We start from the raw sequence: 12,683 nt of genomic DNA on the forward strand, positions 1-12,683 counted from the left end.
ATATATATATATATATATATATAGAGAGAGAGAGAGAGAGAGAGAGAGAGAGAGAGAGAGAGAGAGAGAGAGAGAGAAAATAACTCGTTGTGTAAACCATTTACAAATCTAAACAAGTCAGAAGACTTGCTTTAAACCCAGAAATTCTCTGACTACACTGTTTCCAATGCAGCAAAGGAATCTGGGTAAGATATGCAAATGAGGTTCACAATGACTCACCTTTTTACTTTTAGCCTGCTTTTTAAGACAGACTTCCCTTTATGCCATAGCACTGCTGCATTACACAGCTTTAATGCTTAGCTAGGGTTAGTTACCCAGTTAGTTAGTTACCCAGATTCCTTTGCTGCATTGGAAACAGTGTAGTCAGAGAGTTTCTGGGTTTAAAGCAAGTCTTCTGACTTGTTTAGATTTGTAAATGGTTTACACAATGAGTTATTTTCTCTATATTTTGTATTTAGTGAAGGATTTTAAACTCACTTTTCGCCTCCCCATAATTTTAATTGTTGTTTTAAACTAGAGATTATTTTTCCTAATGTCTCAAATAATTTACACAGCTGTAAATTTTTCAGTATCTTGTACACATATTTAGGTTAGTTTTACACTGCGTAAATGTATTTCTTGTTTGATTTTTAATTTCTTGTGAAATCCGTTATTTTGTCCTCTTTATACCGGCTTTAGCCAGTTATCTCAATAATCCACCTTAAGCACACAAAAGGGTAACAGGCTATGACAGGGAGGAGGGGGTTTAGAATAGATGCTGCTTATTGAGAGAGTGGGAAACTTGGTTTGCAGGATAAGGAAATGTTTGATTACTTATGACAAAAATCTGATTAAAGAATCGGTTTATTTATTTTTTTATTCCATATGTGCATTAATTCTTCAAGAAAGTGTTGCTTTTTTTTTTAAAATACATTAAATACTTTATCTTATACACATTATATTGCAATGTTATATTTACGTTTTTGTTAACAATCGGTTAAATTTGTATTATTTAGACAGTAACTTAAATTGAATACAAGTTCTATCTAACGAGTTTTTATTTATATATTACATCGCTCCGGTAAATTCTGAGCAGCAGCGTTGGCTAATCCACCTTAAGTGAACAAAGGGGAGAGAGAGAGAGAGGCTGTGGCTATGCCAGAGGTGGGGTTTGCTGCTAGAATCATGGGAGAGAGGAATGAAGACTGTAGTAACTGGACGCTGGACTTTCTCCTCCTCTGATGAGTAAGAGAATAAAGCAGGCTGCTGCGCCATAGCCCTGGTGGGCTCGGGGCCCTGCAGGCACTGGGATCCCGGGATCAGAGGAGCATAAGCAAAGGACTGCAGGGAAGAGGAAGGAGGCCGCTGCTGACATGGCTGGGAATTGCAGCAGCTTCAGCCCTGGAAGTGGGGACATCATCCAGCTGAATGTAGGAGGCACCAGGTACGGTATATACCAGGAATGCCAACCTTTGCGCATAAAGGGGTCACCTTTATCCCCCCACTGGTTGGCTAGAAAACAAAAATGCTGTTAATAAATACTTCATAATCATATATGCATGTGCCATTTGCACGAGTTGTAGTTGTACTTATTCATCAGTACACATTTCATGCTAGATGAGTATTATAAGCTGAAAGTAGTGAACATATCTTCATGGTTTAACACATACATTAGACAGTTTGGAGAAGTGGAGGGCCAGGTTAAATGTTCTGAAGAGCACATTAGTTCACCAGGGCCTTAGGTTGGACAAGTCTGGTATGTAGGGAGGTACAAGTTCTGGTTACAGATGTATAGTATATTCTTGCAGATGCCAGTTTATTACAGTAATGATATCACTAACTGATTTGTGATCAGTGTATCTATTTCACATTCTGGACAGCAAGATAAATTGCAATGCTGGTACAGCTATGTAAACTGTAACATATACTTTGACATATTACACTTTCTTTGAAAAGGAAAAAAAAGCCAGTGGTGGTTAATTATTTTTTTGAATCTATGAATATGTAAATGAAAGACAATTTAAAACTAACATACACACCCTTTTATGTAAGAAATGTTAACTGAGTATAGAAACCAGAAATGAAAAGAATAGCTCATGCCACTGGATATAAAAAATGATTATTAGAAATAACAAATGTTTACTGTGCTATTTTGAAAGTAACTTTGAATATTACATTTGATTGTTGATTCTTTTTAATGTAAGTCTATGCAAATCACTATTCAAATGAATACTTTGATAGTTGCGTTTTTTTATAAATACATTTGAACTGCTGAAAAGATGTGAAGGGGAACGTTTGTTGTATCATTTACCTTCCTTAACGGGATAGTAAGCCCAAAATGTTTCTTTCATGAATCGGAGCAGGCAATTTTAAGCAACTTTCTAATTTACTTCTATTAATTTTTCTTCGTTCTCTTGGTATCTATATTTGCAAAAGCAGGAATGTTAGCTTTTAGGGACATTAAACACTTTGAGATGGTAATATAACATAATTTGTATATATAAAAAAACTGCAATATACAGTACTTTCATTATTTATTTTGTCCCCTTTATCTGTAATTCTATTCTGAAATTGTGATCTTTTCAGTTCCTGTTAGAAATGGAAGTGCAGAACACTGTTATTCTACACAGCCATTGGCTGCACACTCACAAACTTTTTATAAATGTCTCTAATTGGCCACAGCACTGTTACAATATGGTAGCTGCCATTGTTTTATAGACACTAAAACTTTACACTTATTTTGTCAATCTACATGTTATTCTCAGAATAATCTTTTCTTTCAATTCATCATTCTATTTAGAATTTATTTAGTGTTTAGTGTCCCTTTTTAGAGCCAGACCATTTTTGGTTCAGAACCTGGGTAGCTCTTGCTGATTGGTGGTTACATTTTGCCACCAATCAGCAAGCGCTACCCAGGTGCTGTACCAAAAATGGTCCGGCTCCTAAGCTTAATATTCCTGCTGTTCAAATAAAGTTACCAAGAGAATGAAGAAAAATTGATAATAGAAGTAAATTAGAAAGTTGTTTAAAATTGCCTGTCTGAATCATGAAAGAAAACATTTGGTTTTACTATTCCTTTAAAGAGCCAATATAGTGGGAAAATGACATGCTCTATTTTGTTAGAGTATGTAACTTTTAACACTAGTGATCATGCAGTGATATATATTTAAGCACTCAAATGGGTTAAACACATAGTTAAAGTACCACTCAGGAGCCACAGAGCACAGCTTGCCCTGTGTGGAAAATTCCTCAGACTCAATCAATAGTAGTAGCTGCATGATCCACTGCTGCCACTGACTGGAAGTTTCTGTTCAGGGCCAGCAGATCTATGGGCCTCCCAAACTGCACTTTAATTATGTGTTTAACCCCATTGCAGGCATTAAATACATAGCATTGCAAGGATGCTAGTGTAAAAATTGCATGCTCTAATGAAACAGAGCATGTCATTTCCCACTATAAAGGTACTTTTTACTTGGCATATGACATTAGTAGGCAGTGAACAGATTTACTTTACTTTACAGATTTCCTACTTTAAAATAAGTTTTTGCTAAAAAAGCAAACTTCATTAAATATTTTATTTGCTGTTACATGCCTGTTGGTGAAGGAATGCAGCAGTTACTACTAGATGTAGCAGGAACTTGAATTAAAAAAAAACAAAACGGGTCTTTTTGAAAATAGATACAGTAGTGCATATATGTCTCCTAGAAAAAGCTGGTAGCATGGCACTCTGGAATTGCAGGCTGCCAACTCTTTTGGATTTGACAAAATATCTTTTTAAGTTTGTTTGTTTGTTTTAAAATCTTATTTACCAACTTTTATATTAATCATCTGCTATAGTGCTTTTTCTAGGATGATGAACATTTTTTTTAAAGGGATAATGTTTACATACAATTGATTAAAAGTATTATTCATTGTTGCTGGAACACGGTGGCCCATGGTCATCTCTTGGTGGGCATTTATAGAGTAGATAGTCTAGTGGGACTCCCAAACAGTGACCATCAATGCAGGGTGGAGCTTGATATGCCTGTGGTTTTAGTTCTTCCTTAGGATTGGCCTTAAAAGTAGGCTTGGTGCCTGGGTTTGTGAGCCATGGTGGTGCTGCCCAGTTCTGCTTGGCTGCTGTAGATGAGAAACGTTTACCAGGTTTACACTAGACAACACTTGGGGATTACATTTCCCAGCATGACATGCAATAAATGCAGCATCTTGACATTTTAATTTCAAGTGCTTCCTCGAGTGTCCCAAGGTCCATATTAACCCCTTAAGGACAAGGCAATTTTTCAATTTCTTTCCCTGAAGGACCAGGGCTATTTTTAAATTTCTGCGGTGTTTGTGTTTAGCTGTAATTTTCCTCTTACTCATTTACTGTACCCATACATATTATATACCGTTTTTCTCGCCATTAAATGGACTTTCTAAAGATACCATTATTTTCATCATATCTTATCATTTACTTTAAAAAAAAAAAGATAAAATATGAGGAAAAAATGGAAAAACACACTTTTTCTAACTTTGACCCTTACAATCTGTTACACATCTACAATCACCAACAAACACCCATGCTAAATAGTTTCTAAATTTTGTCCTGAGTTTAGAAATACCCAATGTTTACATGTTCTTTGTTTTGTTTTTTGCAAGTTATAGGGCCATAAGTACAAGTAGCACTTTGCTATTTCCAAACCACTTTTTTTTCAAAATTAGCGCTAGTTACATTGGAACACTGATATCTTTCAGGAATCCCTGAATATCCATTGACATGTATATATATTTTTTTTAGAAGACATCCCAAAGTATTGATGTAGGCCCATTTTGGTATATTTCATGCCACCATTTCACCACCAAATGCAATCAAATAAAAAAAAATTGTTCACTTTTTCCCAAATATTTTCACAAACTTTAGGTTTCTCACTGAAATTATTTACAAACAACTTGTGCAATTATGGCATAAATGGTTGTAAATGCTTCTCTGGGATCCCCTTTGTTCAGAAATAGCAGACATATATGACTTTGGCGTTGCTTTTTGGTAATTAGAAGGCCGCTAAATGCCACTGCGCATCACATGTGTATTATGCCCAGCAGTGAAGGGGTTAATTAGGGAGCATGTAGGGAGCGTCTAGGGTTAATTTTAGCTGTAGTGTAGTAGACAACCCCAAGTATTGATCTAGGCCCATCTTGGTATATTTCATGCTACCATTTCACCGCTAAATGCGATCAAATAAAAAAAAAAGTAACATTTTTCACAATTTTAGGTTTCTCACTGAAATTATTTACAAACAACTTTTGCAAGTATGGCAAAAATGATTGTAAATGCTTCTCTGGGATCCCCTTTGTTCAGAAATAGCAGACATATGTGGCTTTGGCGTTGCTTTTTGGTAATTATAAGGCCGCTAAATGCTGCTGCGCACCACACGTGTATTATGACGAGCAGTGCAGGGGTTAATTAGGTCATTTGTAGGGAGCTTGCAGGGTTAATTTTAGCTTTAGCGTAGAGATCAGCCTCCCACCTGACACATCACACCCCAGGATCCCTCCCAAACAGCTTTCTTCCCTCCCCCATCCCACAATTGTCCCCGCCATCTTAAGTACTGGCAGAAAGTCTGTCAGTACTAAAATAAAAGGTGTATTTAAAAAAAAAAAAATAAAAAAAAAATTGTATAGCATATTTACATATGCAGCTGTGTAGGATCCCCCCCCCCCAAACAGCTCTCTAACCCTCCACCTCTAACTTACTGGGAGCTATCTTGGGTACTGGCAGCTGTCTGCCAGTACCCAGTTTGCAAATAAAAATGTTTTGTTTTTTTAAATTTATTTTTTAGTTTTTTTCTGTAGTGTAGCTTTCCCCCCCCACAGACAAATCCCCCACTCGCTCCCAGATCCCTTAGATTTACTTTCATTAGGGATTTTATCCCCCCTTACTGTCACTTATATAAAATGTTTTTTCTGTAGTGAAGCGGTTCCCACCCGCTCCCTCCCCGTGCACGCGCCCGCCCGCCGCCCCCCGTGCACGCGTGTGCTCCCGTGTGCGCTCCCGACAACCCCGCCTCCGATCTCGCCCCCCTCTCTCTTCAGCCTTTCATCGATGGCCGCCCACCCGCCTCCCACGTCAGCTCCCACACACCAACAATTGCGGCCATCGATGCCGGTGCAGAGAGGGCCACAGAGTGGCTCTTTCTGCATCGGATGGGGGAAAAATGTTATTGCAGGATGCCTCAATATCGAGGCATCACTGCAATAACCGTAAAGCTCGCTTCCAGCCGCTTTAATCCCCAAAGTCGTACAGGGTACGTCGCTGGCCTTTAAAGACCAGGTTGTGTGCGACGTACCCTGTACGACTCGTGTCGTTAAGGGGTTAATATATAATCATAGACAAAAACTCATGTTCATGCCAGAGTTTCCAATCAAATGTTAAAATGTAAATTCCAAGGTTTTTAAACCTTTGTTAAGTAAGATATTGGGCTCGATTTATCAAGTCTTCTCCTTCCCTATGACTGCAGATTCTCACAAGAGAACCTGCAGTCGGTATTTATCAAGCAGCTTCCTACCTTCTTCTCCACCTCTTAGGTGGAGAATTTAAATCTCCCCGGTCTCATCTGACCGGGGAGATTGACAGTTCCTGCCTGCTCGGGATTGGCTGTACGCAGGCACCGGGCAGGATTGCACGCGAGCGCAAAATAGCGCTCGTGTGCAATGTTATATTCTGCCAGCAGGTTTCTGCCCGCTAGAGGCGGGCAGGGGCTAATATGTATGGTCCTGTTCCCCCTTGCTTGATCAATCTAGCCCATTGTATTATGTTATATTACTAAATCTGTCTGATGGGGGAGTTTAATTTCAGGATTTCCATGCTTAATACAGTTTTATACAACCAATGGTGCAATAATTAAAGGCTTAACATATTAGATAAGTCTCTTTTTGGACTTTTATGTCCCTTTTAAAGGACTATTAAATAGAGTAAAATTGCATAATCAACAAATGCACAATTAAAAGACAAAACAAAACTCTGAATTTTAACTTATCAGTAGAATTTTTTATTTTTTTTTCTGAGAAATTTCAAAGATTGCTTTTATTTCCCTGCCCACTTTGTCATGTGACAGCCATCAGCCAATTACAGATTCATATACGTATACAATGTGAACTCTTGCAAATGCTCAGTAGGTGCTGATGCCTCAGAAAGTGTGCATATAAAAGACTGAGATCACAATGATGATGGAAGTAAATTGGAAAATTGTTTAATTTTGACTTTAGTGTCCCGTTATTGTGGCTATGTAAATATATAAAAGGCTCTTTGTAAAGTGTCTCCCCTATTTGTGATTAAAGGGACAAGCCACATTTTTTGTTTCATGCTTTGTCATTTAAAACTGCTTTCCAATTTACTTCTATTATTCAATTTTCTTGGTTTTCTTTGTTGAAAATCAGGGAAGTAAGCTCAGGAGCGTGCACATGCCTTCAGCACTATATGGCAGCAGTTTTGCAAGAATGTCATCCATTAGATGCACTAGATGGCAGCACTATTTCTTGCCATGTAATGCTCCAGACGTGCATGCTATCTGCCTAGGTAACTCAACAGCTAATAAATAATACCTCAAGAATTTAGCACATTTTATAATAGAAGTAAATTGCAAACTTTTTGTAAAATTGTACACTGTGTATAAATCACAAAAGAGAGATTTTGCATTTCATGTCCCTTTAATTCCTCTTGTAGCACAAAGTAAGCGATCATCTGCTGCAGTATGACAATGGTTCTTTAATTCCTCTTGTAGACTAGATGTTGCTCACCTGTGTAGCACAAAGTAAGCGATCATCTGATGCAGTATGACAATGGTTCTTTAATTCCTCTTGTAGACTAGATGTTGCTCACCTGTGTAGCACAAAGTAAGTGATCATCTGCTGCAGTATGACAATGGTTCTTTAATTCGTCTTGTAGACTAGATGTTGCTCACCTGTGTAGCACAAGGTAAGTGATCATCTGCTGCAGTATGACAATGGTTCTTTAATTCCTTGTCCTGGATTTCTATCAAACAAAACATAATTGTTGGCTTGCGTGTTCTGCATTTTTTCGATGGCAAATCACTTATTTTTGTTTCTAATTTCATCCACACCCTTAGGAATCTAAATAAATAGCTATAGTTTATGACTGATGACATTTTCCAGTTTATATAATGGTTATCTTTGCTTGAAAAAAATCGGAGTCACCTGGGCTCCAAAAATGTCTTTATTTAAATATTTTCAGTGTTTTTTTTTTTTTTTTTTTTTTTTTTTTTTTTTTCTAGATGGATGAATGTTTAAATCAGTCTCTGGTTTTAAAATTAAAACAAATCTTTATTGATACTTTAAAAGAGCAGATAGCTGCTTTCTTTAATTTACATCCTTCCTATGTGCGTCCTATATATAAATATGTGTGTGTGTACATTTTGTGTTTTTTTTTCTGCTCCTTATTTGTAATATATAGAGGCATAGGAGAATTAATAGTCAAGGACTTTAAAAAAAAACTGAACTGTTCACTATTTTTGTGAAGATTTTACTGGACTGTCCGGTTGACTGCGGGGCACCTGACAACTCTACTCTAAAAAAATAAGCCTTTTTAAATGTGTATTAATTTGATTACTTTTATTAAGATACTTCAAGCATTTCATTATGAAGCATATTAAGAAAATTATTTTAATGATGTAATTGTACATTTTCCAGTTATACAAAGCACTGTATCTAATACATAAATTATGTTTTTGTGCCTTTAGGTTCAGCACTTCCAAGCAAACACTTATGTGGATTCCAGACTCCTTCTTTTCTAGGTAGGTAAAATCTCCAGTAATTGGTTCTACTAATGGTGGTAAGGACAAAGACTTGTAAGAATGCCTGGGCTTTGTTTATACCCTAAGAACTAATTAAAAGAAACATACAAGTGCGAGAAGAAAATGTTCTAATATATTATAGCATTTTTTTATAGTACCATTGTAATCCTTGCAAAGGGATTAAACGCATAGTCAAAGTTAATTCCAGAGCACCAATTCACTACAGAGGACTAGCTGAGCACATCTATTGAGCCAATGGCAAAAGACACATCTGGGAAGCCACCAATTACCAGCTAGCTCCCAGTACTGCATTGCTGCTGCTGAGAATAAGTACAACTACTTTTCAACATAGAATATCAAGAAAGCAAAGTACATTTGATAATAGAAGTCAATCTAAAAGTGTCTTAAAATGGCACTCTCTATCTGATCCATGTAAGTTTAATTTTTACTTTTATGTATCTTTAAAGGGACAGTCAATTTTTGAGTTGACTGTCCCTTTAAGATTAATAATTCTGAAATAAATACAGGCTGACTCAATGGGCCCTTTGGTTCTTATCTGCTGCCAAAATGTGTTTCTATGTCTGTACTTGGAGATTATAGGTTAGTGTTTTGATTTGTATAAGGAAAGATGGGGGTCTATCTTAAAGGGACACTGTACCCAAATTTTTTCTTTTGTGATTCAGATAGAGCATGACATTTTAAGCAACTTTCTAATTTACTCCTATTATCAAATTTTCTTCATTCTCTTGGTATCTTTATTTGAACTGCAAGAATGTAAGTTTAGATGCTGGCCCATTTTTGGTGAACAACCTGGGTTGTCCTTGCTGATTGGTGGATAAATTCATCCACCAATAAAAAAGTGCTGTCCAGAGTACTGGAACAAACAAAAAAACTTAGATGCCTTCTTTTTTAAATAAAGATAGCAAGAGAACAAAGAAAAATTGCTAATAGGAGTAAATTAGAAAGTTGCTTAATTGCATGCTCTATCTGAATCACAAAAGAAACAATTTGGGTTCAGTGTCCCTTTTAATAATCCTAAATAGATTATGTTTAGCTTGAAACAAGCAAATATTACTTCTAATATAGCCAATATATATTGCATTGAAATGTAGTTAAACAGTTTTATTCATGTGGCACCATATGCCATGGTGCAGAATCCTAACAAACTTTAGGTTTATTTTCAGTAAATTGTGCACTTTCAGAATATGCCCCCTTACTTAGTTCTAACATGGTTGTGTGTACTATGATTAGGGTTCCCATCTATCCGGGAATAACCCAGACAGTTCTGGGTTTCTATTTGTGTGTCCAGGTTTGAAGCTGAGTCCGGCCCGGACATGCAAATCTCGGGGTTTGCTGGGAAATAGCCACAGCCAAAAGGTGACAGTGTGCATTTCCAACACTCTACACATGCCTACAATTATTTCTCTTTTTAGTGTGTGTGTGTCTTTGTGTGGAAGAGAATGTGTGTTAATGTGTGTGTGCTTTAGTGTCTGTGTGAAAGATTGTGTGTGAGAGTGTATCAGAGCTTTTTTGTCTTTGCGTTTGTCAGGTTCTTTTTGTGTGTGTGTAAGAGAGAGAATGTGTGTTAGTTTGTGAGAGCTTTAGTGTCTTTGTGTGTGAGATATAGAGTATGTGAGTGAAAATCTGTTTGTGTTTGTGCTATTTATGCAAAAAATTTTTTTGCTGTGCACGGCGTAAGAGTGTTTAGATTTGTGAAGGTGCAAGGCAAGCGGCCGCTCCAAACTCACATGCCGGCCCGGACTGTGGCTCAGGGTGATGACGTCACAGACGCCGCCGTGGTATTGGCAAAGTCAGACAGACGGGTAGGGCATGCGGTGACTGGGTGCAATGCCTAAATGGGCAACGAATCGATTGCCACAATCAGCAATACAAAAATAGAGAAGGCAGCACCAGCATTAAATTTAAAAAAACTCTTTATTTTCCTTAAAGGCTAAACATGTGTGACACAGAATGAACGTCTGACGCGTTTCACGCCCCCTAGTGGCATTTCATCAGAGACGTTTGGCCTGAAGTAAAGATGGCAACCCTTACTAGAATAGCTCACTGGAGTAGGCTGAAAGTTTCAACTTTAAAAAAGTTGAAATAAGACCTTGTTGCAAGCAGCAAATTATAGGCTGATGAGAAGGGATATTTTATAGAATTTATAGGGAGGGACTTCTTGTTTACAACTCACAACTTGCCGAGTCATTTGTGTGGGTTTTTTTTTTTTTTTTTTTAAATCTGTTGTGTCAAATGGTTGATCTTTGATACCAGACAATGATTCTAAATATTTATTTTGTAGTTTACTTAGCGGAAGAATTTCAACACTACGGGATGAAACTGGAGCGGTAAGTTCTCTGTTTTTCTTCCTAAATATTTTGTAAGCAGATTGCTGTCTAGAGATTACATCTGAGTGTTTCAGTGTAATGCAGGAAGCTTGCCGTAGCTGCTTAACAAGGAAATGTTCATTTAATCACTACTAAATATTTGCTTTATGAAACATTGGGATTCAGATGTGTTATGCAGCTAGTAGTAGGCTCTTTAGTTAAACTACCTAGCTATATACAAAACCATACTTTAGGACATGCAACAGGATGGCAATGCTAGTGATATTTTAGATGGAGTTTAATTAATCAGTTGTAATGAAGTTGCGCTGTAATTTTTTTTAATACCCCACACTCTGCCCACCCATTTCAAAACTCATTTTTTGTTTGCTAATCGCTTGGAATTGTTCTCCAATCTGTGCTCTAGCTGTATGGCACCTTTTTATGTAGCTATAAAGCACCGACTGAAGAACAATTTCAAGCCATTCGCTCACAAATAATGAGTTTTGAAATGGGTGGGCAGAGTGTGGGGTATTAGCATGGCACTACTCAATTATAAAGTTACAGTGCATCATCATTGGAAGTGATCAATTAAAGTCCCTCTAAAATATTATTTAGATTCCGGACCTGATTTTAAAATGTGTAACGTTTACCATCACTCTAAGGCCACGTTCGGTAAACGCTGAGACCCAGCGCCAGTAAATCCCCTGAGGGATGACATGGTGCTGGGAACATGGGAACATGTCACTGTTTAGGGGCGTCAGGAAAACACTCCTAAGCCGCGTCATAGAGAGCTGAGAAGCTCGGATGCTGGCTCGGCAAAGTCCCAGTGTTACCAGCACGCTGGAAACGTCATCCTAGCGTTCGGCGAACGCCCAGCGCCTCACTTGGAAGCGTTCCCCAAACGCTCCAAGTGATCGCTGGGCTTGCTGGCGGAGCTTGCCGAACAAGCATTGTAAAATGTTTAGTGCTTTTGAGACCTGAAGTAAATCACTATTGCTTGCCTGTCTGCATAAAATGCATGTGAAAATCCCTTGAAGAAAAAAAAAAGATTTTAAGTTTTTATATTGAGAAAACACTACTAAAAATGTTTACTAATAAAAATAAAGATTTTGTAGCAGAAGGAATATGGGCAGGAATGGAAAGAGATCAAAGGTGTGTGTGCGCTCCTGAACTGAATCAGCTATCCTGACTGGATACAGGAGTATTTCACAGAAGGGTGCAGTTTGAGGGGAACTGAAAGCACAAAAGTCAGCAGCATTGAGGACGTTTATATAGAAGTAAAGTTTTTGTGTGATTGTCACTGCCCTTTGGCTCATCAGCTGTTTTTGCCTCTGGACTTTTTTCTATAAGTTAAAAACATAGCATTCCACAATGAATAGTGCAAAAATACATTCTCTAACAAATTAGAACATGCAATTTTTGTACTGCAACATCCCTTTACTGATATTTGCATCTTAAAGGGACAGTCAAGTCCAAAAAAAACTTTCATGTTTGAAATAGGGCATGTAATTTTAAACAACTTTCCAATTTACTTTTATCACCAATTTTTCTTTGTTCTCTTGGTATTCTTAGTTGAAAGCTAAACCTAGGA

General features: G+C 37.4%; 1 protein-coding gene across 1 annotated transcript in view; it reads left to right on the forward strand.

The window, feature by feature from the left end:
* The first annotated feature begins 1,151 nt into the window (after positions 1-1,151).
* KCTD3 (potassium channel tetramerization domain containing 3) overlaps positions 1,152-12,683 on the forward strand; it is a 237,441-nt gene continuing 225,909 nt past the window's right edge. The window contains 3 exon segments of the mRNA XM_053712496.1: positions 1,152-1,423; positions 8,712-8,765; positions 11,068-11,113. Of these exon segments, the coding sequence (XP_053568471.1) occupies positions 1,353-1,423; positions 8,712-8,765; positions 11,068-11,113 (171 nt within the window). The 5' untranslated portion in view covers positions 1,152-1,352.

This window comes from Bombina bombina, chromosome 4, assembly GCF_027579735.1.
Source record: "Bombina bombina isolate aBomBom1 chromosome 4, aBomBom1.pri, whole genome shotgun sequence".
NCBI classification, from domain to species: Eukaryota; Metazoa; Chordata; class Amphibia; order Anura; family Bombinatoridae; genus Bombina; species Bombina bombina.